Raw genomic sequence first — 26,960 nt, forward strand, 5'->3', positions numbered from 1 at the left:
GAGAGTGCGTGGAGGAGGAACAGGGCTCAGGATACGCACTGGTAGCCTAGTGCGTAGTGTATACACTGTAGGTACTAGGCTGGGGCGGGGAGGTGGTGCCGGAAATACCGGACCGTGGAGGCGTACTGGCTCTCTTGAGCATTGAGCTTGCCCAACCTTACCTGGTTGGATACTCCCGGTTGCCCGACCAGTGCGGGGAGGTGGAATAACCCGCACCGGGCTATGTAGGCGAACCGGGGAAACCATGCGTAAGGCAGGTGCCATGTATGCCGGCCCGAGGAGACGCACTGGAGACCAGACGCGTTGAGCCGGCCTCATGACACCTGGCTCAATACCCAATCTAGCCCTACCAGTGCGGGGAGGTGGAATAACCCGCACTGGGCTATGCACTCGTACAGGAGACACCGTGCGCTCTACTGCGTAACACGGCGCCTGCCCGTACTCCCGCTCTCCACGGTAAGCCTGGGAAGTGGGCGCAGGTCTCCTACCTGCCCTTGGCCCACTACCTCCTAGCCCCCCCCCCAAGAAATTTTTGGGAATTACTTACGGGCTTTTCGGGCTTCCGTGCCAGACGCGTTCCCTCATAGCTCCGGTTCCTCTCTCCGGTAGCCTCCGCTCTCCTCAGTGCCTCCAGCTGTTCCCATGGGAGGCGATCTCTACCAGCTAGGATCTCCTCCCATGTGTAGACACCTTTTCCATCCAATAAATCCTCCCATGTCCATTGCTCCTTCTTCTGTCCCTTACTCCGTTTATTTTTCCCTGGCCGCTTGGTCTTAGCATGGTGGGTGATTCTGTTAAGGCTATCGCTTTCCTCATCCTCGGATGAGGTGAGGAGAGAAGGATCTTCAGACCAAAATGCGGAGTCAGGGAAATAAGCCATCTTTATTACAAATACGACGGCCACTAAACAAAACAAAACACTTTCAAAACTTACAAAATAACAAAACGTAACGAACGGAACCTGAACATAAACTTACATAGACAAACGTAAACTCACGAACAGGAACGTTACATCGAAACGTACGAACAGCCAAACAGCCCCGAGAGTGAATAACATCGAACACAACGAAGACATCACAGGAGACAATCACCCACAAACAAACAGTGAGAATGCCCTACCTAAATATGACTCTTGATTAGAGGAAAACGCAAACCACCTGCCTCTAATCAAGAGCCATACCAGGCAAACCAAAACCAACATAGAAACAAATAACATAGAATGCCCACCCAACCTCACGTCCTGACCAACTAACACACAAAAACTAACATAAATAGGTCAGGAACGTGACACTGGCCTGTATGATAAATTGACAATAAATAAACCTGTGTTAAATAATCCACTCCAAATCATCCATTCTGTTTGCAACAAGACCGTTAATACTGCAAGACACCACGGCAAATAAATTAACTTTTTGGCCTAAATTAAAAACTACAGGGTTGAGTCAAATCCAATACAACTGAGTGAAACCCTCTCTATTTTCAAGCATTGTGTTGGCAGCATCATGTCATGGGTATGCTTGTCATAAGCAGGGACTGGGGAGTTTGTTAGGATCAAAATAAATATGAAAGGAGCAAAGCCCAGGCAATAAATTAGAGGAAAACTCGACTCAGTCTAATGAAATCGGCTAGTTCAGCCACACCCGTTGCTGACAGGTGTATAAAATTCGAGCACACAGTCATGCAATCTCCAGTTCGTCAAACTTATTCCCTGCTAAAGCTGCCTCGTCAACTATAAGTGCTGTTATTGTGAAGTGGAACAGTCTAGGAGCAACAACGGCTGAGCCACGAAGTGGTAGGCCACACAAGCTCACAGAACGGGACCGCCGAGTGCTGAAGCACGTAAAAAAAGTCTGTCCTTGGTTGCAACACTCACTACCGAGTTCCAAACTGCTTCTGGAAGCAACGTCAGGCACAATAACTGTTAGTCTGGAGCTTCATGGAATGAGTACACGCCCGAGCAGCCACACACAAGCCTAAGCTCATGGCGCAATGCCAGGCGTTGGCTGGAATGTTGTAAAGCTCGCCGCCATTGGACTCTGGAGCAGTGGAAATTAGTTCTGGAGCAGTGGAGGGATGAATCAAGTTTCACCATCTGGCAGTCCTACGGACGAATCTGGGTTTGGCGGATGCCAGGAGAAGACTACATGACCGAATGCATAGTGCCTACTGTAAAGTTTGGTGGAGGAGGAATAATAGCCTGGGGCTGTTTTTCATGGTTCGGGCCCCTTAGTTCCAGTGAAGGGAAATCTTAACACTACAACATACAATGACATTCTAGATGATTCTGTGCTTCCAACTTTGTGGCAAGTCTGGAGAAGGCTCTTTCCTAATTCAGCATGACAATGCCCCTGTGCACAAACTGAGGTCCATACATAACTGCTTTGTCGAGATCAGTGTGGAATGAACTTCACTGGCCTGCACAGAGCCCTGACATCAACCCCATCGAACACCTTTAGGATGAATTGGAACACCGACTGCGAGCCAGGCCTAATCGCCCAACATCAGTGCCCGACCTCACTAATGCTTGTGGCTGAATGTAAGCAAGTCCCCACAGCAATGTTCCAACATCTAGTGGAAAGCCTTCCCAGAAGAGTGGAGGCTGTTATAGTAGCAAAGGGGGGCCCAACTTCATATTAAATGCCCATGATTTTGTAAGGAGATGTTTGACGAGCAGGTGTCCACATACTTTTGGTGATGTAGTGCATGTTGCCTTAACATGCTGACTAGACTGCCATGTTGATTTTGTCCAGGGTGGCAGGTAGGCTAGTGGTTAGAGCTTTGGACTAGTAACCGAAAGGTTGCAAGATCGAATCCCCAAGCTGACAAGGTACAAATCTGTCGTTCTGCTCCTGAACAAGGCAGTTAACCCACTGTTCCTAGGCCGTCATTGAAAATAAGAATTTGTTCTTAACTGACTTGCCTGTTTAAATAAAGCTTAGATTAAACATTTATGGTAATTTAGCTAGCTAGCTTGCTGTTGCAGGCTAATTTGTCCTGGGATATAAACATTGTGCTGTTATTTTACCTGAAATGCACAAGGTCCTCTACTCTGACAATTAATCCACAGATAAAAGGGTAAACGTTTGTTTTCTAATAATCTCTCCTCCTTCAGGCTTCTTCTTCTTCATTGGACTTTATATGGAGGTTGGCAACCAACTTTAAGGTGCATTACCACCACCAACTGGACTGGAGTGTGGACCTCAGTTCATCTGTCAATCACCCAACGTGGGTGTATGCTCCTAAAAACCAATGAGGAGATGGGAGAGGCGGGACTTGCAGTGCGTCAAGCGTCACAAATAGAACAAAGTTATATTTTAGCGCCTGGCTACGCAGACGCTCATGAGCAATGTGGGATGCAATGATTGATTAACATGTATGTGTAAATGTATTTTGCAACGCTCGCGCATGCTACACGGGCAGTGTGGTCAGCATGTAAGAGTTGTGCAAAGTTGTTAGAATCTTATTTCAAATTATTAACAGCTGTAATGGCTGCCAAAGGTACTTCCACCAAGTATTAACACAGGGGGGTGGAAAAAATGTTCAGGACTTCCGACTGGGACGAAGGTTCACCTTCCAACAGGACAACGACCCTAAGCACACAGCCAAGACAACGCAGGAGTGGCTTCAGGACAAGTATCTGAATGTCCTTGAGTGGCCAAGCCAGAACTCGGACTTGAACTCGATCTAATATCTCTGGAGAGACCTGAAAATAGCTGTGCAGCAACGCCTGATAGAGCTTGAAAGGATCTGCAGAGAAGAATGGGAGAAACTCACCAAATACAGGTGTGCCAAGCTTGTAGCGTCATACCCAAGAAGACTCAAGGCTGTAATCGCTGCCAAAGATGCTTCAACAAAGTACATAGTAAAGGGTCTGAATATTTATGTAAATGTAAATGTAATTTTCCGATATTTTTTGTAATACATTTTCAAAAATGTCTAAAAACCTGTTTTTGCTTTGTCGTTATGGGGTATTGTGTGTAGTCTGATGAGGAAAAAACAACACAATTTCAGAATAAGGCTGTAACATAACAAAATGTGGAAAAAGTAGTGGTCTGAATACTTTCCGAATGTACTGTATACTCAGTGTACATTCCGCAGCGTCAGGTAGACTGTATATTCCGCAGCTTCAGGTAGACTGTGTATTCTGCAGCGTCAGGTAGACTGTATATTCTGCAGCGTCAGGTAGACTGTATATTCTGCAGCGTCAGGTAGACTGTATATTCTGCAGCGTCAGGTAGACTGTATATTCTGCAGCGTCAGGTAGACTGTATATTCCGCAGCTTCAGGTAGACTGTGTATTCTGCAGCGTCAGGTAGACTGTATATTCCGCAGCTTCAGGTAGACTGTGTATTCTGCAGCGTCAGGTAGACTGTATATTCCGCAGCTTCAGGTAGACTGTATATTCTGCAGCGTCAGGTAGACTGTATATTCTGCAGCGTCAGGTAGACTGTATGTTCTGCAGCGTCTGGTAGACTGTATATTCCGCAGCGTCAGGTCGACAGTATATTCCGCAGCTTCTGGTAGACTGTATATTCCGCAGCGTCAGGTAGACTGTATATTCCGCAGCGTCAGGTAGACTGTATATTCCGCAGCGTCAGGTAGACTGTATATTCCGCAGCGTCAGGTAGACTGTATATTCTGCAGCTTCAGGTAGACTGTATATTCCGCAGCGTCAGGTAGACTGTATATTCTGCAGCTTCAGGTAGACTGTATATTCTGGAGCTTCTGGTAGACTGTATATTCTGCAGCTTCTTGTAGACTGTATATTCTGCAGCTTCTTGTAGACTGTATATTCTGCAACTTCAGGTAGACTGTATTAGAGGTCGACAGATTAATCGGAATGGCCGATTAATTAGGGCCGATTTCTAGTTTTCATAACAATTGGTAATCTGCATTTTTGGACACCGTTCATGGCCGATTACATTGCACTCCACGAGGAGACTGCGTGGCAGGCTGACTACCTGTTATGCGAGTGCAGCAAGGAGCCAGCTAGCATTAAACGTATCTTATAAAAAAAACAATCAATCTTAAAATAATCACTAGTTAACTACACATGGTTGATGATATTACTAGTTTATCTAGCTTGTCCTGCGTTGCATATAATCGATGCGATGCCTGTTAATTTATCATTGAATCACAGCCTACTTCGCCAAACGGGTGATTTAACAAGCGCATTCGTGAAAAAAGCACTGTCGTTGCTCCAACGTGTACCTAACCATAAACATCAACGCCTTTCTTAAAATCAATGCACAAGTATATATATTTTAAACCTGCATATTTAGTTAATATTGCCTGCTAACATGAATTTCTTTTAACTAGGGAAATTGTGTCACTTCTCTTGCGTTCTGTGCAGCAGAGTCAGGGTATATGCAGCAGTTTGGGCCGCCTGGCTCGTTGCGAACTGTGTGAAGACCATTTCTTCCTAACAAAGACAGCCAACTCCGCCAAACGGGGATGATTTAACAAAAGCGCATTTGCGAAAAAAGCATTATCGTTGCACGAATGTACCTAACCATAAACATTAATGCCTTTCTTAAAATCAATACACAGAAGTATATTTTTAAAAACCTGCATATTTAATTAAAAGAAATTCATGTTAGCAGGCAATATTACCTAGGGCAATTGTGTCACTTCTCTTGCGTTCATTGCACGCAGAGTCAGGGTATTTGCAACAGTTTGGGCCGCCTGGCTCGTTGCAAACTAATTTGCCAGAATTTTACATAATTATGACATAACATTGAAGGTTGTGCAATGTAAGAGCAATATTTAGATTTAGGGTTGCCACCCGTTAGATAAAATACGGAACGGTTCCGTATTTCACTGAAAGAATAAATGTTTTGTTTTCGAAATGATAGTTTGCGGATTCCACCATATTAATGACCTAAGGCTCGTATTTCTGTGTGTTATGTTATAACTAAGTCTATGATTTGATATTTGATAGAGCAGTCTGACTGAGCGGTGGTAGGCAGCAGCAGGCTCGTAAGCATTCAAACAGCTCTTTCATGCGTTTGCCAGCAGCTCTTCGCTGTGCTTCAAGCATTGAGCTTTTTATGACTTCAAGCCTATCAACTCCCGAGATTAGGCTGGTGTAACCGATGTGAAATGGCTAGCTAGTTAGCAGGGTGCGCGCTAATGTTTCAATCGGTGACGTAACTTGCTCTGAGACCTTGAAGTAGTTGTTTCCCTTGCTCTGCAAGGCCCGCGGCTTTTGTGGAGCGATGGGTAGCGATGCTTCGAGGGTGGCTGTTGTCGTTGTGTTCCTGGTTCGAGCCCAGGTAGGGGCGAGGAGAGGGACGGAAGCTATACTGTTACACTGGCAATACTAAACATCCAATAGTCAAAGGTATATGAAATACAAATGGTATAGAGAGAAATAGTCCTATAATTCCTATAATAACTCCAACCTAAAACTTCTTACCTGGGAATATTGAAGACTCATGTTAAAAGGAACCACCAGCTTTCATATGTTCTCATGTTCTGAGCAAGGAACTTAAACGTTAGCTTTCTTACATGGCACATATTGCACTTTTACTTTCTTCTCCAACACTTTGTTTTTGCATTATTTAAACCAAATTGAACATGTTTCATTATTTATTTGAGGCTAAATTGATTTTATTGATGTATTATATGAAGTTAAAATAAGTGTTCATTCAGTATTGTTGTAATTGTCATTATTACATTTTTTTTAATAAATAGAAATCGGACGATTAATCGGTATCGGCTTTTTTGGTCCTCCAATAATCGGAATCGGCGTTGAAAAATCATAATCGGTCGACCTCTAGACTGTATATTCTATAGCTTCAGGTAGACTGTATATTCTACAGCTTCTGGTAGACTGTATATTCTGCAGCTTCTGGTAGACTGTATATTCTGCAGCTTCTGGTAGACAGTATATTCCGCAGCGTCAGGTAGACTGTATATTCCGCAGCGTCAGGTAGACTGTATATTCCGCAGCGTCAGGTAGACTGTATATTCCGCAGCGTCAGGTAGACTGTATTTCTGCAGCGTCAGGTAGACTGTATATTCTGCAGCGTCAGGTAGACTGTATATTCTACAGCGTCAGGTAGACTGTATATTCTACAGCGTCAGGTAGACTGTATATTCTGCAGCTTCTGGTAGACTGAATATTCCGCAGCGTCAGGTAGACTGTATATTCTGCAGCTTCTGGTAGACTGTATATTCTGCAGCTTCTGGTAGACTGTATATTCTGCAGCTTCTGGTAGACTACAGTTGAATTCGGAACTTTACATACATCTTAGCCAAATACATTTAAACTCAGTTTATCACAATTCCTGACATTTAATCCTAGTAAAAATTCGCTCTTAGGACAGTTAGGATCACCACTTTATTTTAAGAAGGTGAAATGTCAGAATAACAGTTGATTTATTTCAGCTTATATTTCTTTCATTACATTCCCAGTGGGTCAGAAGTTTACATACACTCAATTAGTATTTGGTAGCATTGCCTTTAAATTGTTTAACTTGGGTCAAACGTTTCAGGTAGCCTTCCACAAGCTTCCCACAATATGTTGGGTGAATTTTGTCCCATTCCTCCTGACAGAGCTGGTGTAACTGAGTCAGGTTTGTAGGCCTCCTTGCTCACACACGCTTTTTCAGTTCTGCCCACAAATTTTCTATGGGATTGAGGTCAAGGCTTTGTGATGGCCACTCCAATACCTTGACTTTGTTGTCCTTAAGCCATTTTGCCACAACTTTGGAAGTATGCTTGGGGTCATTGTCCATTTGGAAGACCCATTTGCGACCAAGCTTTAACAACCTGACTGATGTCTTGAGATGTTGCTTCAATATATCCACATAATTTTCCACCCTCGTGATGTCATCTATTTTGTGAGGTGCATAAGTCCCTCCTGCAGCTAAGCACCCCCACAACATGATGCTGCTGCCACCCCCGTGCTTCACGGTTGGGATGGTGTTCTTCGGCTTGCAAGCATCCCCCTTTTCCCTCCAAACATAACGATGGTCATTATGGCCAAACAATTATATTTTTGTTTCATCAGACCAGAGGACATTTCTCCAAAAAGTACGATCTTTGTCCCCATGTGCAGTTGCAAACTGTAGTCTGGCTTTTTGATGATGGTTTTGGAGCGGTGGCTTCTTCCTTGCTGAGCGGCCTTTCAGGTTATGTCGATATAGGACTTGTTTTACTGTGGATATAGATACTTTTGTACCCGTTTCCTCCAGCATCTTAACAAGGTCCTTTGCTGTTGTTCTGGGATTGATTTGCACTTTTCGCACCAAAGTGCGTTCATCTCTAGGAGACAGAACGCGTCTCCTTCCTGAGCGGTATGACGGCTGCGTGGTCCCATGGTGTTTATACTTGCGTACTATTGTTTGTACAGATGAACGTGGTACCTTCAGACATTTGGAAATTTCTCCCAAGGATGAACCAGACTCGTGGAGGTCTACAATTTTTTTTCGGAGGTCTTGGCTGATTTTCTTTTGATTTTCCCATAATGTCAAGCAAAGAGATGCTGAGTTTGAAGGTAGGCCTTGAAATACATCCACAGGTACACCTCCAATTGACTCAAATGATGTCAATTAGCCTATCAGAAGCTTCTAAAGCCATGACATAATTTCCTGGAATTTTTCAAGCTGTTTAAAAGGCACAGTCAACTTAGTGTATGTAAACTTCTGACCCACTGGAATTGTGACACAGTGAATTATAAGTGAAATCATCTGTCTGTAAACAATTGTTGGAAAAAGGACTTGTGTCATGCACGAAGTAGATGTCCTAACTGACTTGCCAAAGTATAGTTTGTTAACAAGAAATGTGTGGAGTGGTTGAAAAACGAGTTTTAATGACTCCAACCTAAGTGTATGTAAACTTCTGACTTCAACTGTATATATTCTGCAGCTTCCATGTTCAGTCACATTCACACACTGAGTATCTTCCGTGCTGTGCTCTGGTCAATAAATACCAGTTGATTCCGGTCAGTGCACAAGGGGCGCAACATTGGTTAATTGTAGACCCTGTGTGTGGCAGACCAGGTGCCCCCCCCCCACTGACTGAGACAGAAACTCGTGTTTATTATGGTCTGTACAAGTTATTTTTCTTTTTTCTTCATTTTATTGTAAGCACAGCTTTGTAAATGCACAAAGGAAAACAAACCCAGTGACAGCCAGACTGTTACAAGAAGAGTTAGAAGAGGGGGCAGTTTCTCAGATCACTAAATAATACATTTGTCCAAAACGTCTCCCCGGAGAGAAACCAAAGTAGAGAGACTATGGCACACGCAACAGAAAACAAAACTGATCAGGACGCAGAGCACCTCCTTTAAGGACTCTTCTAAATGACGTCGTTACTGGATATTATTCCATGTTATCATGTGTAGAGGCATATCCATCAGGTGATTATAATAAGCCATGTCTCCCCCCCCCCCCCCTCTTTGTCTGAAATGTGCTCATCCAAGACATGGCAGGAAAACAGTGGAAGATACCATGGACTTCTCTGAAAGGGGTGGACATGGTTAACTAATGTCACCCTCTCCCTTCCACTGGGACAGTAAATAGGCTCTGGATAAAGAGTTAAAATCACCGTCATGTATAGCTAAGCACATTCCGCCTCCCATACCTGACACTCATTGCCTATGTAGTCGTTATGAACAGTTATGACCTAACTGCTCATGGGGGAGGACCCTACTCCCTATATAGATTGACCAGAGGCATATGTAGTGGCCAAAAGTAGTGCACTACGTAGGGATTAATGTGCCTTCAGAGTTTCAGGGGTTAAAACACACTCGACCACCATGACAGACAGATGGACTGACTGACCTCAGAAATATACACCCCCCCCCACCACTCTCTGTCGCAGACATAAACACACCGGTCTGCAGAATGCACATACCTAGCCTCTTCCTCTCTAGCCATCCTGGCTGGGGGTGTGTGGCTAGTGCATCATCAGAGGGTGTGGTTAGGTGTGTAGAGATCAGGGGTGAGTCTCAGAGAACAGGGTGGATCTTCAATGTTTGTGAAGGGAACTACAACAATCCTCTCTTCTGCACCGTATCCCAGAGTGCATTGTAGTAGGCAACAAAGAGGCAATGGGAGGTTGTGTCCAGGACAGTGTGTGTGTGTGTGTGTCAGTCTGTGCCTTCATATTAGCATGTTCATGTAAGCATGTCAGTAAGCGTGTGTGTGTTCATGTAAGCGTGTGAGTGTGTGTTTATCCATCCATGTAAGAGTGTGTCCGTGTGTGTTAAGTCTCCGGAGGGAGAGTGCAGTTCCATGGTTGTCCTGTGGGGGCGCTGTCCATCTGTCTGTTCTATAGGCTGTCCGGTGGGGGCTCACCACCACTGGAGCCGGACTGGGCACGCTTGATGTACAGATTCAACAACTTCAACTGGAGAGAGAGAGAGGGGGGGGGAGAGAGAGGGGGGGGAGGGAGAGAGAGAGGTGGGGGGGGGGAGTTACAGGGTTGTAGAAGTGAAACAGTTCTTCATGAATCCTCCTGATCCAGTAATCTACACTGAACATGAATATAAACTCAACATGTAAAGTGTTGATCCCATGTTTCATCAATTGAAATAAAAAGAGCCAAGAAATGTTCCATATACACAAAAAGCTTATTTCTGTCAAATTGTGCGCACAAATGTGTTTACATCTGTCAGTGAGCATTTCTCCTTTGCCAAGATTATTTATCCACCCGACAGGTGTGGCATATTAAGAAGCTGATTAAACAACATGATCATTACACAGGTTAACCTTGTGCTGGCGACAATAAAAGGCCACTAATGTGCAGTTTTATCACACAACGCCACAGATATCAAGTTGCGGGAGTGTCCAATTGCAATGCTGACTGCATGAATGTCTACCTGAGAATTTAATGTTAATTTCTACCATAAGCCGCCTCCAACATAATTTTTGAGAATTTGTCAGTACGTCCAACCGACCTCACAACCTCAGACCATGTGTAACTACGCCAGCCCAGGACCTCCGCATCCGGTTTCTTCACCTGCGACATCATCTGAGACCAGCCACCGGGACAGCTGATGAAACTGTGGGCTTGCACAACCAAAGAATTTCTGCACAAACTGTCAGAAACCATCTCAGGGAAGCTCATCTGCATACTCATCGTCCTCACCAGGGTCTTGATCTGACTGCAGTTCGGTCGTTGTAACCGACTTCAGTGGGGAAATGCTCACAGTCGACGGCCACTGGCACGCTGGAGAAGTGTTCTCTTCACGGATTAATCCCGGTTTCCGCTGTACTGGGCAGATGGAAGACGTATGGTGTCGTGTGGGCCAGTGGTTTTCTGACGTAAACGTTGTGAACAGAGTGCCACAGGTTGGAGGCGGCTTATGGTAGAGAAATTAACATTAAATTCTCTGGAAACAGCTCTGGTGGACATTCCTGTAGTCAGCATGCCAATTGCACACTCCCTCAACTTGATATCTGTGGCATTGTGTTGTGTGACAAAACGGCACTCCTGTGGGCGTGTGGTTTGCTGATGTCAACGTTGTGAACAGAGTGCCCCATGGAGGCAGTGGGGTTATGGTATGGGCAGGCATAAGCTATGGACAACGAACACAATTGCATTTGATCGATGACAATTTGAATGCACAGAGATACTGTGACCAGATCCTGAGGCCCATTGTCCCACCATTCATCTGCCACCATCACCTCATGTTTCAGCATGATAATGCACGGTCCAATGTCGCAAGGATCTGTACACAATCCCTGGAAGCTGAAAATATCCCAGTTCTTCCATGGCCTGCATACTCACCAGACATGTCAACCAATGAGCATGTTTGGGATGCTCTGGATCGACGTGTACGACAGCATGTCCCAGTTCTCACCAATATCAAGCAAATTCACACACACATTGAAGAGGAGTGGGACAACATTACACATCAGGCCACAATCAACAGCCTGATCAACTCTATGTGAAGGAGATGTGTCACGCTGCAGGAGGAAAATGGTCACACCAGATACTGACTGGTGTTCTGATCCACACCCCTACCTTTTTATTTCCTTTAAAAAGGTATCTGTGACCAACACATCTGTATTCCCAGTCAGGTGAAATCCATAGATTAGGGCCTCATTTATATATTTAAATTGACTGATTTCCTTTATATGAACTGTAGCTGCTGAAATTGTTGCATGTTGCGTTTAATTTGGTTCAGTGTAAAATGTGTAGCTATAAATAGATAGATTAATTTGATTATCAAGTATGCTAGTGTGGATGTATTAGAAGACAGGTAATAGGTGTGGTTAGTAGAAAGCGGGCGTGGTCCCTCACCTTGCTGCCAGACAGTTGGTTGAGGTGAGGTTTTAGCTCCTCCCCTATGACTGCATAGAGGGCCACCAGACAGAATACACAGGCCTTCCTCACACTGCTCTCCGAGTTGTCATAACCCTGCATAACATGACATAGATGGGTTATCCTCCTGCATTACATGACAGAGGGGTTATAGCCCTCCGTAACATGACATAATGGGTCATAACTCTGAATAACATGAGGATATGTGTTATCTTTGTGTGTATGTGTGACCTGCACGAGTGTGTGTGAGACCTGTACAAGTGTGTGTGTGTGTGAGACCTTTAAGAGTGTGTGTGGGACCGGTGTGGGACCTGTACGAGTGTGTGTGGGACCGGTGTGTGACCTGTACGAGTGTGTGTGTGTAACCTGTACGAGTGTGTGTTACCTGTATGAGTCCGGGGACTATCTCCGGTAGCATGGTGACTAGTCCGTGGTGGGGGACCCTCTCTATGACTCTGGTCTGCATCTTGATGGCAGCCAGGTTGATGGGGTAGTCAGCTGACTGGATGATGGGAGACAACACCTTGACACACTGATCTGGACTGATGGACGACGCCAACATGGCCGCCATCTCCTCTGCCGCTCGCGCCACCTACACACACAGGAACAGGGTTATAGCACCAGTTATAATGCCTCCTACTTACACAGGAACAGGGTTATAGCACCAGTTATAATGCCCCCTACACACACAGGAACAGGGTTATAGCACCAGTTATAATGCCTCCTACACACACAGGAACAGGGTTATAGCACCAGTTATAATGCCTCCTACACACACAGGAACAGGGTTATAGCACCAGTTATAATGCCTCCTACTTACACAGGAACAGGGTTATAGCACCAGTTATAATGCCTCCTACACACACAGGAACAGGGTTATAGCACCAGTTATAATGCCTCCTACTTACACAGGAACAGGGTTATAGCACCAGTTATAATGCCTCCTACACACACAGGAACAGGGTTATAGCACCAGTTATAATGCCTCCTACACACACAGGAACAGGGTTATAGCACCAGTTATAATGCCTCCTACACACACAGGAACAGGGTTATAGCACCAGTTATAATGCCTCCTACTTACACAGGAACAGGGTTATAGCACCAGTTATAATGCCTCCTACACACACAGGAACAGGGTTATAGCACCAGTTATAATGCCTCCTACTTACACAGGAACAGGGTTATAGCACCAGTTATAATGCCAACTACACACACAGGAACAGGGTTATAGCACCAGTTATAATGCCTCCTACACACACAGGAACAGGGTTATAGCACCAGTTATAATGTCTCCTACTTACAGGAACAGGGTTATAGCACCAGTTATAATGCCTCCTACTCACACAGGAACAGGGTTATAGCACCATATTTTAAGCAGTGTGTATATATATATATATATTTTAAGGAGTGTGTGTGTATATATATATATATATTTTAAGCAGTGTGTGTATAGATATATATATTTTAAGGAGTGAGTGTGTATATATACACTGCTCAAAAAAATAAAGGGAACACTAAAATAACACATCCTAGATCTGAATGAATGAAATATTCTTATTAAATACTTTTTTCTTTACATAGTTGAATGTGCTGACAGCAAAAGCACACAAAAATTATCAATGGAAATCAAATTTATCAACCCATGGAGGTCTGGATTTGGAGTCACACTCAAAATTAAAGTGGAAAACCACACTACAGGCTGATCCAACTTTGATGTAATGTCCTTAAAACAAGTCAAAATGAGGCTCAGTAGTGTGTGTGGCCTCCACGTGCCTGTATGACCTCCCTACAACGCCTGGGCATGCTCCTGATGAGGTGGCGGATGGTCTCCTGAGGGATCTCCTCCCAGACCTGGACTAAAGCATCCGCCAACTCCTGGACAGTCTGTGGTGCAACGTGGCGTTGGTGGATGGAGCGAGACATGATGTCCCAGATGTGCTCAATTGGATTCAGGTCTGGGGAACGGGCGGGCCAGTCCATAGCATCAATGCCTTCCTCTTGCAGGAACTGCTGACACACTCCAGCCACATGAGGGCTAGCATTGTCTTGCATTAGGAGGAACCCAGGGCCAACCGCATCAGCATATTGTCTCACAAGGGGTCTGAGGATCTCATCTCGGTACCTAATGGCAGTCAGGCTACCTCTGGCGAGCAAATGGAGGGCTGTGCGGCCCCCCAAAGAAATGCCACCCCACACCATGACTGACCCACCGCCAAACCGGTCATGCTGGAGGATGTTGCAGGCAGCAGAACGTTCTCCACGGCGTCTCCAGACTCTGTCACGTGTCACATGTGCGTGTGAACCTGCTTTCATCTGTGAAGGGCACAGGGCGCCAGTGGCGAATTTGCCAATCTTGGTGTTCTCTGGCAAATGCCAAACGTCCTGCACAGTGTTGGGCTGTAAGCACAACCCCCACCTGTGGACGTCGGGCCCTCATACCACCCTCATGGAGTCTGTTTCTGACCGTTTGAGCAGACACATGCACATTTGTGGCCTGCTGGAGGTCATTTTGCAGGGCTCTGGCAGTGCTCCTTCTTGCACAAAGGCGGAGGTAGCGGTCCTGCTGCTGGGTTGTTGCCCTCCTACGGCCTCCTCCACATCTCCTGATGTACTGGCCTGTCTCCTGGTAGCGCCTCCATGCTCTGGACACTACGCTGACAGACACAGCAAACCTTCTTGACACAGCTCGCATTGATGTGCCATCCTGGATGAACTGCACTACCTGAGCCACTTGTGTGGATTGTAGACTCCGTCTCATGCTACCACTAGAGTGAAAGCACCGCCAGCATTCAAAAGTGACCAAAACATCAGCCAGGAAGCATAGGAACTGAGAAGTGGTCTGTGGTCACCACCTGCAGAACCACTCCTTTATTGGGGGTGTCTTGCTAATTGCCTATAATTTCCACCTTTTGTCTATTCCATTTGCACAACAGCATGTGAAATTGATTGTCAATCAGTGTTGCTTCCTAAGTGGACAGTTTGATTTCACAGAAGTGTGATTGACTTGGAGTTACATTGTGTTGTTTAAGTGTTCCCTTTATTTTTTTGAGCAGTGTATATATATATTTTAAGGAGTGTGTGTGTATATATATATATATATATATTTTAAGGAGTGTGTGTATATATATATATATTTTAAGGAGTGGGTGTGTATATATATATATATATTTTAAGGAGAGTGCGTATATATATATATATATTTAAAGGAGTGTGTGTGTGTGTGTTTTACAGAGTGAGTGTATACCTCTTTGTGTGGGTCCCTGTGCGCCTCCAGAGCCTTCATGATGGTGAGTTCAGCGTAGTTCTTAAACCTCCAGGGCTGACGGCTCAGAATCTCCCTCAGAACACGCAGAGCTAACGCCCTGATCACATGCTGCAGGGGAGGAGCGGAGAGAGGCCAACAAGACAGCTGAGGAAGTTGTCAGATTGTGTGTGTGTACGTGCATTAATGAACATGTTACATAACGGGTGTGTGTGTGTGTACGTGCATTAATGAACATGTGTACATAACGGGGGGGTGTGTGTGTGTGTAAGTGTTACGGGATTTTTGTGTTTAATGACTAAAATATGTATACATTTGACTTAGAATTATAACTCATAAATGTTGAATGTTATGTGTTCCTTGTTAGAAAGAATGAATTTATCTTCAGACAGGCTAGAATGATGTCTCTACCCAGGGAGGGGAAAGACCTTGGGTTGGTTGTAGATAGTTTAACAGGTGGCAGACAGTAATGAGAACTCGAACTGTATTGCCATTGTATCTGAGAGGAGGTTGGACATTAAAACCTATGACATCATCTTTATTATATAACCTGATGTAAATTGTACTATGATTCAGTACTCTCGAGAATAAACACTATTGATTGACTGGTATCTGTCCATTTTATGCTGATAATTATCTTACAAATTCTTATTTATGGGCAGAGTGTTTTAATTGAATTGGTTAATAAACAGGAATCAAAATTCCTTTAACAATTAGTGCATTAATGAACATGTGTACATGACGGGGTGTGTGTGTGTGTGTACGTGCATTAATGAACATGTGTACATAACGGGGGTGTGTGTGTGTACGTGCATTAATGAACATGTGTACATAACGGGGGGGTGTGTGTGTACGTGCATTAATGAACATGTGTACATAACGGGGGGGGTGTGTGTACGTGCATTAATGAACATGTGTACATGACGGGGGGGTGTGTGTGTGCATTAATGAACATGTGTACATGACGGGGGGGTGTGTGTGTGCATTAATGAACATGTGTACATGACGGGGGGGTGTGTGTGCATTAATGAACATGTGTACATGACGGGGGGGTGTGTGTGTGCATTAATGAACATGTGTACATGACGGGGGGGTGTGTGTGTACCTCTCTGTCCCCCAGCGTCTCCAGTAGTAACAGGAGGATGGTTTTGAAGTGTTCGTCCCAGCAGACCTGCAGGGTGTTTTCTCGAATCAGCTTCAAGAGATCACAAAGCGCCACCTTCCTCTCCTCCACACGCTCATTGTGATTGGACAGCTCCTTCAGCAGCTCAGACACCAGCTCTGATTGGTCAATGCTGCTGTCTGTCAAGGGCAACAGCCAATGGGGGTTGAGATACTGATTGACAACTTATCAATCATACATGACACTAAGACATTTTGTTTGTGTGTATGAATGTGTACCATCAGTTTGCTGGTCTGATTCGTCCAATGAAGTATCTTTGATGCTGTGTTTAAAGGGGGAGTCTGTAAAGAGGTCTCGGGACCCCCGGGGAGAAGAGGAGAGCAGGGGGGTGTTGAGAAGAGAAGTCTTGTTGTCCAGAGCAGTGCGGACTCCATCCACCTGGTCAGCACCACCCCCCTGAGAGAGAGAGAGATGGAAACGGAGAGAGAGAGGGAGATGGAAACGGAGAGAGAGAGGGAGATGGAAACGGAGAGAGAGAGAGGGAAACGGAGAGAGAGAGAGGGAAACGGAGAGAGAGAGAGGGAAAAGGAGAGAGGGAGATGGAAACGGAGAGAGGGAGATGGAAACGGAGAGAGGGAGATGGAAACGGAGAGAGGGAGATGGAAACGGAGAGAGAGAGAGGGAAACGGAGAGAGAGAGAGGGAAACGGAGAGAGAGGGAAACGGAGAGAGAGAGAGAGGGAAACGGAGAGAGAGAGAGGGAAACGGAGAGAGAGAGAGAGGGAAACGGAGAGAGAGGGAAACAGAAAGACAGAGAGAGGGAAACAGAAAGACAGAGAGAGAGACACACAGGGTTAGGGTGTTGTATGAATCTTGAAGATAATTTTAGACAGAAATGGGTCATGTGACAGGTAGGTGTCAAGTCAGGTGAGCTCTGATTGGCAGGTTGATGATGGGTGGGTGGGTCAGGTTTCAAACCGACCTATAAAGATGTCAGCTTGGACATAGCCCCTCTTTGGATCATACCATGTCCTTGTGCAGGACAGGGGTGTTGGCTGGGCTGATGTTGCTTATTGAACACAGCCTGTACAGCTCACACTGTACATATTCACATCACAACCCATTGTTGACCTGTAAAAATACTACATGTCCCAATTTTCCCTGATATTAGCTTATCCCCCAGCAGATAAAAAGCTATTTCCTGTTAGATCCACATTGTAAGAATGGTAGTTACAGTTGAGGTCGGAAGTTTACATACACTTAGGTTAGAGTCATTAAAACTTGTTTTTCAACCACTCCACAAATTTCTTGTTAACAAACTATAGTTCTGGCAAGTCAGTTAGGACATCTACTTTGTGACACTAGTCTTTTTCCAACAAATGTTTACAGGCAGATTATTTCACTTATAATTCCCTGTATCACAATTCCAGTGGGTCAGAGGTTAACATACACTAAGTTGACTGTGTCTTTCAACAGCTTGGAAAATTACAGAAAATTATGTCATGGCTTTAGAAGCTTCTGATAGGCTAATTGACATAATTTGAGTCAATTGGAGGTGTACCTGTGGATGTATTTCAAGGCCTACCTTCAAACTCAGCATCCATTCGCTTGACATCATGGGAAAATCTAAAGAAATCAGCCAAGACCTCAAAAAAATTGTAGACCTCCACAAGTCTGGTTCATCCTTGGGAGCAATTTCCAAACGCCTGAAGGTACCACGTTCATCTGTACAAACAATAGTACGCAAGTATAAACACCATGGGACCACGCAGCCGTCATACCACTCAGGAAGGAGACGCGTTCTGTCTCCTAGAGATGAACATACTTTGGTGCGAAAAGTGAAAATCAATCCCAGAAGAACAGCAAAGGACCTTGTGAAGATGCTGGAGGAAACAGGTACAAAAGTATCTATATCAACAGTAAAACGAGTCCTATATCGACATAACCTGAAAGGCCGCTCAGCAAGGAAGAAGCCACTGCTCCAAAACCATCATCAAAAAGCCAGACTAGGATTTACAACTGCACATGGGGACAAAGATCGTACTTTTTGGAGAAATGTCCTCTGGTCTGATGAAACAAAAATAGAACTGTTTGGCCATAATGACCATCGTTATGTTTGGAGGAAAAAGGGGGAGGTTTGCAAGCCGAAGAACACCATCCCAACCGTGGAGCACGGGGGTGGCAGCATTATGTTGTGGGGGTGCTTTGCTGCAGGAGGGACTGGTGCACCAGACAAAATAGATAACAACATCACGAGGCAGGAAAAATGTGTGGATATATTAAAGCAACATCTCAAGACATCAGTCAGGAAGTTAAAGCTTGGTCGCAAATGGGTCTTCCAAATGGACAATGACCCCACACATACTTCCAAAGTTGTGGCAAAATGGCTTAAGGACAACAAAGTCAAGGTATTGGAGCGGCCATCACAAAGCCCTGACCTCAATCCTATAGAACATTTGTGGGCAGAACTGAAAAAGCGTGTGCGAGCAAGGAGGCCTACAAACCTGACTCAGTTACACCAGCTCTGTCAGGAGGATTGGGCCAAAATTCACCCAACTTACTGTGGGTAGCTTGTGGAAGGCTACCCGAAACATTTGACCCAAGTTAAACAATTTTAAGGCAATGCTACTAAAGACTAATTGAGTGTATGTTAACTTCTGACCCACTGGGAATGTGATGAAAGAAATAAAAGCTGAAATAAATCATTCTCTCTACTATTATTCTGACATTTCACATTCTTAAAATAAAGAGGTGATCCTAACTGACCTAAGACAGACATTTTTTACTAGGATTAAATGTCAGGAATTGTGAAAAACTGAGTTTAAATGTATTTGGCTAAGGTTTATGTAACTTCCGACTTCAACTGTATATGTGATGCTTTGACCCCAGACACTCACTGTCTGTCTTCTCTCTCTCTTCCATATCCCTCTCTCTCTCATATCTCTTCCATATCTCTCTCTCTCTCTCTCTCTCTCTTTTCCATATCTCTCTCTTTCTTTTCCATATCTCTCTCTCTCTTTTCCATATCTCTCTCTCTCTTCCATATCTCACCCCCCCGGGTGGTTTCAGGCGTAACACCTGAATCCACCTGACAGACTACACATTATCAAGAAAACGAGCTCGCATTTATAAGACACATTCCATCGTGTAGGGAGGGTTCACATTCCCAGTCTCTCTCTCCTCACCATTTCGTTCATGTCTTCCTGGCTGCGGACGGAGAAGTTTTGAATGGCCTCTGTAACTCCTCTCAGACTACTGTAGATGTCGTCTGAGTTCATGTTCTCAGTGTCGTAGTCAAACTCACTGCACACGACAAAAACATCATATTACCATCACAATAGGTCAACATTATGATAAGTGTGGAAGGTGTTAACTTGGTGTGTTCTGGGATGTTTTGTGTATGCATTTACCCGAGTGTGGATGTGTTCTGTGACGTGTTGGTAGGAGAGGTGAGGGGGCTGGACCAGCTGGCAGGAGAGCGGGGGGTGTGGCGTGCCAGGGGGCTTCCCATCGGGGCCTGGGGGGGGAAGAGAGCATCAAATTGTCAGAACATTCTAGTGTCTTTTAGTGTCTTTTAGTGTTCCACCAGCCTGATCAGTTCTTACAGTGTCGATAAGTACATCAAATCAAAACTTTATTAGTCACTTGCGCCGAATACAACAGGTGTAGACCTTACAGTGAAATGCTGAATACAACAGGTGTAGTAGACCTTACAGTGAAATGCTGAATACAACAGGTGTAGTAGACCTTACAGTGAAATGCTGAATACAACAGGTGTAGTAGACCTGACAGTGAAATGCTGAATACAATAGGTGTAGTAGACCTTACAGTGAAATGCTGAATACAACAGGTGTAGTAGACCTTACAGTGAAATGCTGAATACAACAGGTGTAGTAGACCTGACAGTGAAATGCTGAATACAATAGGTGTAGTAGACCTTACCGTGAAATGCTGAATACAACAGGTGTAGTAGACCTTACCGTGAAATGCTGAATACAACAGGTGTAGTAGACCTTACCGTGAAATGCTGAATACAACAGGTGTAGTAGACCTTACAGTGAAATGCTGAATACAACAGGTGTAGTAGACCTTACCGTGAAATGCTGAATACAACAGGTGTAGTAGACCTTACCGTGAAATGCTGAATACAACAGGTGTAGACCTTACCGTGAAATGCTGAATACAACAGGTGTAGTAGACCTTACAGTGAAACGCTGAATACAACAGGTGTAGTAGACCTTACAGTGAAATGCTGAATACAACAGGTGTAGTAGACCTGACAGTGAAATGCTGAATACAACAGGTGTAGACCTTACCGTGAAATGCTGAATACAACAGGTGTAGTAGACCTTACCGTGAAATGCTGAATACAACAGGTGTAGACCTAACAGTGAAATGCTGAATACAACAGGTGTAGACCTAACAGTGAAATGCTGAATACAACAGGTGTAGACCTTACCGTGAAATGCTTACTTTACAAGCCCTTAACCAACAATACAGTTCAAGAAATAGAGTTAAGAAAATATTTACTGAATAAACTAAAGTAAATTTTTTAAAATCAAAAAGTAACAAGAAAATTACACAATAATGAGGCTATATACAAGGGGTAAGGTCAATGTGTATGGGGGTACAGGTTAGTCGAGGTAATTTGTACATGTAAGTAGGGGTAAAGTGACTGTTCATAGATAATAAACAGCAAGTAGCAGCAGTGTAAAAAAACAGGGGGGGGGGGGGGGCGGCGGCGATGCAAATAGTCCAGTGGCCATTTGATTAATTGTTCAGCAGTTTTATGGCTTGGGGGTAGAAGCTGTTCAGAACCCTTTTGGACCTAAACTTGGCGCGCGGTAGCAGAGAGAACAGTCTATGACTTGGATGGCTGGAGTCTGACAATTTTATGGGCTTTCCTTTGACACAGCCTATTATAGGTCCTGGATGGCAGGAAGCTTGGCCCCAGTGGTGTGCTGGGCCGTCCGCACTACCCTCTGTAGCGCCTTACGATCAGAGACCGAGCAGTTGCCATACCACAGGTGATGCAACAGGTCAGGATGCTCTCGATGGTGCAGCTGTAGAACTTTTTGAGGATCTGGGGAACCATGTCAAATATTTTCAGTCTCCTGAGGGGGGAGAAGGTGTTGTCGTGCCCTCTTCACGACTGTCTTGGTGTGTTTGGACCATGATAGTTTGTTGGTGATGTAGACACCAAAGAACTTAACTCTCGACCAGCTCCACTTCAGTCCCGTCAATGTTAATAGGGGCCTGTTCGGCCCTCGTATTCCTATAGTCCACAATCATCTCCTTTGTCTTGCTCTCATTGAGGAAGATGTTGTCCTGGCACCACACTGTCAGGTCTGTGACCTCCTCCCTATAGGCTGTCTCATCGTTGTCGGTGATCAGGCCAACCACAATGTGTCGTCAGCAAACTTGATGGTGTTGGGAGTCGTGTTTGGCCATGCAGTCGTGGGTGAACAGGGAGTACAGGATAGGATAAGAACACACCCCTGAGGGGCCCCAGTATTGAGGATCAGCAGATGTGTTGTTATCTACCCTTACCACCTGGTGGCGGCCCGTCAGGAAGTCCAGGATCCAGTTGCAGAGGGAGGTGTTTAGTCCCAGGGCACTTAGCTTAGTGATGAGCTTTGTGGGCACTATGGTGTTGAACGCTGAGCTGTAGTCAATGAACAGCATTCTCACATAGGTTTACCTTCTGTCCAGGTGGGAAAGGGAAGTTTAGAGTGCGATTGCATCATCTATGGATCTGTTGGGGCGGAATGCAAATTGGAGTGTGTCTAGGGTGTTGATGTGAGCCATGACCAGCCTTTCAAAGCACTTCATGGCTACCGACGTGAGTGCTACAGGACGGTAATCATTTATGCAGGTTACCTTCGCTTCTTGGGCACAGGGACTATGGTGGTCTGTTGAAAATGTCAGTGAAGACACCTGCCAGTTGGTCCGTGCATGCTCTGAGTACACATCCTCGTAATCCGCCTGGCCCAGCGGCTTTGTGAATGTTGACCTGTTTAAAGGTCTTGCTCACATCGGCTATGAAGAGCATGATCACACAGTCGTTCGGAACAGCTGGTTCTCTCATGCATGCTTCAGCGTTGCTTGCCTTGTAGCGAGCATAAAAGGCATTTAGCTCGTCTGATAGGCTTCCGTCACTGGGCAGCTCACGGCTGGGTTTCCCTTTTTTACCTGCTGGGAGGGATACAGCTAAGACCAGGTGTAGTTACCTGCTGGGAGGGCTACAGCTAAGACCAGGTGTAGTTACCTGCTGGGAGGGATACAGCTAAGACCAGGTGTAGTTACCTGCTGGGAGGGATATAGCTAAGACCAGGTGTAGTTACTTGCTGGGAGGGATACAGCTAAGGTCAGGTGTAGTTACCTGTTGGGAGGGATACAGCTAAGACCAGGTGTAGTTACCTGCTGGGAGGGATATAGCTAAGGTCAGGTGTAGTTACCTGCTGGGAGGGATACAGCTAAGGTCAGGTGTAGTTACCTGTTGGGAGGGATACAGCTAAGGTCAGGTGTAGTTACCTGCTGGGAGGGATACAGCTAAGACCTGGTGTAGTTACCTGCTGGGAGGGATATAGCTAAGACCAAGTGTAGTTACCTGTTGGGAGGGATATAGCTAAGACCAAGTGTAGTTACCTGTTGGGAGGGATACAGCTAAGGTCAGGTGTATTTACCTGCTGGGAGGGATACAGCTAAGGTCAGGTGTAGTTACCTGCTGGGAGGGATATAGCTAAGACCAGGTGTAGTTACCTGCTGGGAGGGATACAGCTAAGGTCAGGTGTAGTTACCTGTTGGGAGGGATACAGCTAAGACCAGGTGTAGTTACCTGCTGGGAGGGCTACAGCTAAGACCAGGTGTAGTTACCTGCTGGGAGGGATACAGCTAAGGTCAGGTGTAGTTACCTGTTGGGAGGGATATAGCTAAGACCAAGTGTAGTTACCTGCTGGGAGGGATACAGCTAAGGTCAGGTGTATTTACCTGTTGGGAGGGATACAGCTAAGACCAGGTGTAGTTACCTGTTGGGAGGGATACAGCTAAGACCAGGTGTATTTACCTGTTGGGAGGGATACAGCTAAGACCAGGTGTATTTACCTGTTGGGAGGGATACAGCTAAGACCAGGTGTATTTACCTGTTGGGAGGGATACAGCTAAGACCAGATGTAGTTACCTGTGCAGACCAGGTGTAGTTACCTGTGCAGACCAGGTGTAGTTACCTGCTGGGAGGGATACAGCTAAGACCAGGTGTAGTTACCTGTGCAGACCAGGTGTAGTTACCTGTGCAGACCAGGTGTAGTTACTTGTGCAGACCAGGTGTAGTTACCTGTGCAGACCAGGTGTAGTTACCTGCTGGGAGGGATACAGCTAAGACCAGGTGTAGTGACCTGTGCAGACCAGGTGTAGTTACCTGTGCAGACCAGGTGTAGTTACCTGTGCAGACCAGGTGTAGTTACCTGTGCAGACCAGGTGTAGTTACCTGTGCAGACCAGGTGTAGTTACCTGTGCAGACCGGGTGTAGTTACCTGTGCAGACCAGGTGTAGTTACCTGTGCAGACCAGGTGTAGTTACCTGTGCAGACCAGGTGTAGTTACCTGTGCAGACCAGGTGTAGTTACCTGTGCAGACCAGGTGTAGTTACCTGTGCAGACCAGGTGTAGTTACCTGTGCAGACCAGGTGTAGTTACCTGTGCAGACCAGGTGTAGTTACCTGTGCAGTGTTGCCGGTGATCCTCAGGTGGTTCTGCAGCAGTTTGGTGGCTCCGTCCTGGAAGGTCTTGGGCAGAGCTGCCAGCAGCATGGTGAACTCGGGAGTGTTCAACTGGAACAAGGAGATCAGTACCGACTGGGCCGCCTGCAACACAGCGGGAGAGAGAGAGGAAGAGAAAAACACTTTCCCTTTCTGTAACATGTGCACATACAACGCACCAAACACGCACACATGCATCAGGAACCAATCAGTTTGCTACAACCAATAATCAACCATTTGCAGCTCCCAGAAGTGTGTGTGTGTACAGTACCTTCCTGACGTCGGAGCTCTTGGGCTCTGTGGTCCAGGTGATGATGCGAGACACAGCCAGACGTGTCTCACTGGAGTTTACAAAGTCCTGAGGCTCCATCTGCAAGGTCAAGGTCTCAATGTACTTTAGAACAGCCACCTTCACCTGGAAACAGACACACACACCACACACACACAGAATAAAACGTTAGACAACTTACTCACACAGTCAAGTGTGACATTGTCTGTCTGTGTGGATCATAGATCATCCTCGGAGTTCCTCAAGTCTGAACTGAAACGACTTCTAGTTAGAGCTACTCAGAGATACAAAGTCAACAGTAGTAGTTTCAGCCAGACATCTGCAGCCACGGCGGGCGCAGTAGGACGCTAATCTCCTTCACAGCTGTAGTCACGCAGCTATCACGGAGGAACTAATATAGAGAAATGAAAACCACCGTTCACCAGTTCTCTTTTTCATTCTTTCCTTTTCATTAATTCTCTCCATCTGTCTCTCTCTATTCCAAACACCTCACCGACCGCCTGTCTCCTCAGTGTGCGCGTCATAAAATTGCTTCCCCCTGAGCACACTGACCTGGGAAGATTGGCTCCAGGCTGAGACCTGCTCGTTCAGAGAGCAGCAAGCGTGGTGCCTTGGGGCTCTCGTGGCAGAGGGGAGCAATTTAACGTCGCGCCGCGTGACTCTGGTGGCAGGGGGAAGCAATTGAACGCTGCGCCGCCCACAACACGTTCCCCTCCTCTCCACAGGCTTAGAGAGAGAGAGGAGAGCACCGCGTCAGAGAGGGGGAGAGAGGGGTGAGAAAGAGAGAGGGAGGGAGATAGAGGACAGACAGACAACAGTCCGGCAGATGGCTGTTGATAGTCCATCTTACCGTCCAAACGCATTGTATACAGCCGGCAATACACTCGTATCCCTGTGGACCAGTTCGTACCCAAAACATTCTACATTCAGGCAGCAACGGTGTCAAGTTCCTCCTCAACTAGATGTGATGGCGAGAAAGGCTGAGAAAAACTTTACGGAACAATGTTTCACCATCATGTGGCTAATGCCTAGGAATGATAGTCCCGGATGTTGCGTATTGCATTCAGCCAATCCGGTTGCAGCAATCTGTTGTTTACCCCCTGGCTGAATGCAGGGCCTAACATCAGGAAGTAGCATTAGCCACTCTAGCATGGTGGTGGAAAATGGTGGAACGTAAAGAAAGTAGGCATATTTTCCCAGTTTTTCTCAGCCTTTCTCGCCATCACATCTAGTTGAGGAGGAAATTGACACCGTTGCTGCCTGAATGTAGAATGTTTTGGGTACGAACTGGTCCACAGGGATACGAGTGTATTGCCGGCTGTATACAATGCGTTTGGACGGTAAGATGGCGATGTTGACCTGGTAAAGATGGTCAATCTGCCAGCCTGTGGGTTAGAAGGGGAGTTGGAGGGGAGAAGATGGAGGGAGGGGAGAGGATAGATGGAGGAAGGGAAGGTGTGGGGGTAGAGTGAGGGACGAAGGGAAGGTGTGGGGGTAGAGTGAGGGACGAAGGGAAGGTGTGGGGGTAGAGTGAGGGACGAAGGGAAGGTGTGGGGGTAGAGTGAGGGAGGAAGGGGGGGTAGAGTGAGGGAGGAAGGGAAGGTGTGGGGTAGAGTGAGGGACGAAGGGAAGGTGTGGGGGTAGAGTGAGAGAGGAACGGGGGGTGGGGGGGGTAGAGTGAGAGAGGAAGGGGAGGTGGGGGGGTAGAGTGAGGGAGGAAGGGGAGGTGTGGGGGTAGAGTGAGAGAGGAAGGGGAGGTGGGGGGTAGAGTGAGGGAGGAAGGGGGGGTGGGGGGGGTAGAGTGAGGGAGGAAGGGAAGGTGTGGGGGTAGAGTAAGAGAGGAAGGGGAGGTGGGGTGGTAGAGTGAGGGAGGAAGGGAAGGTGTGGGGGTAGAGTGAGGGAGGAAGGGGGGGTGGGGGGGTAGAGTGAGAGAGGAAGGGGAGGTGGGGGGGTAGAGTGAGGGAGAAACGGGGGGTGGGGGGGGTAGAGTGAGGGAGGAAGGGGAGGTGGGGGGGTAGAGTGAGGGAGGAAGGGGAGGTGTGGGGGTAGAGTGAGGGAGGAACGGGGGGTGGGGGGGTAGAGTGAGGGAGGAAGGGGAGATGGGGGGGTAGAGTGAGGGAGGAAGGGGAGGTGTGGGGGTAGAGTGAGGGAGGAACGGGGGGTGGGGGGGTAGAGTGAGAGAGGAAGGGGAGGTGGGGGGGTAGAGTGAGGGAAGGGAAGGTGGGAGGGTACAGTGAGGAAGGAACGGGG

The 26,960-nt window shown here is 46.3% G+C and overlaps 1 protein-coding gene across 29 annotated transcripts in view; it reads right to left on the reverse strand.

Moving 5' to 3' along the window:
- Positions 1-9,044: 9,044 nt before the first annotated feature.
- Positions 9,045-26,960, reverse strand: part of LOC129830734 (CLIP-associating protein 2-like) — a 125,698-nt gene continuing 107,782 nt past the window's right edge. For all 29 annotated transcript variants that reach the window (XM_055893399.1, XM_055893393.1, XM_055893396.1 and 26 more), the window contains 10 exons: positions 24,693-24,836; positions 24,383-24,526; positions 20,077-20,183; positions 19,852-19,969; positions 16,946-17,123; positions 16,650-16,846; positions 15,527-15,655; positions 12,665-12,871; positions 12,259-12,375; positions 9,045-10,359 (listed from right to left, as the gene is read on the reverse strand). In XM_055893399.1, the coding sequence (XP_055749374.1) occupies positions 10,282-10,359; positions 12,259-12,375; positions 12,665-12,871; positions 15,527-15,655; positions 16,650-16,846; positions 16,946-17,123; positions 19,852-19,969; positions 20,077-20,183; positions 24,383-24,526; positions 24,693-24,836 (1,419 nt within the window). In that variant the 3' untranslated portion in view covers positions 9,045-10,281. The remainder of the gene's footprint in view (positions 10,360-12,258; positions 12,376-12,664; positions 12,872-15,526; positions 15,656-16,649; positions 16,847-16,945; positions 17,124-19,851; positions 19,970-20,076; positions 20,184-24,382; positions 24,527-24,692; positions 24,837-26,960) is intronic.

This window comes from Salvelinus fontinalis, chromosome 32, assembly GCF_029448725.1.
Source record: "Salvelinus fontinalis isolate EN_2023a chromosome 32, ASM2944872v1, whole genome shotgun sequence".
Taxonomy (NCBI): Eukaryota; Metazoa; Chordata; class Actinopteri; order Salmoniformes; family Salmonidae; genus Salvelinus; species Salvelinus fontinalis.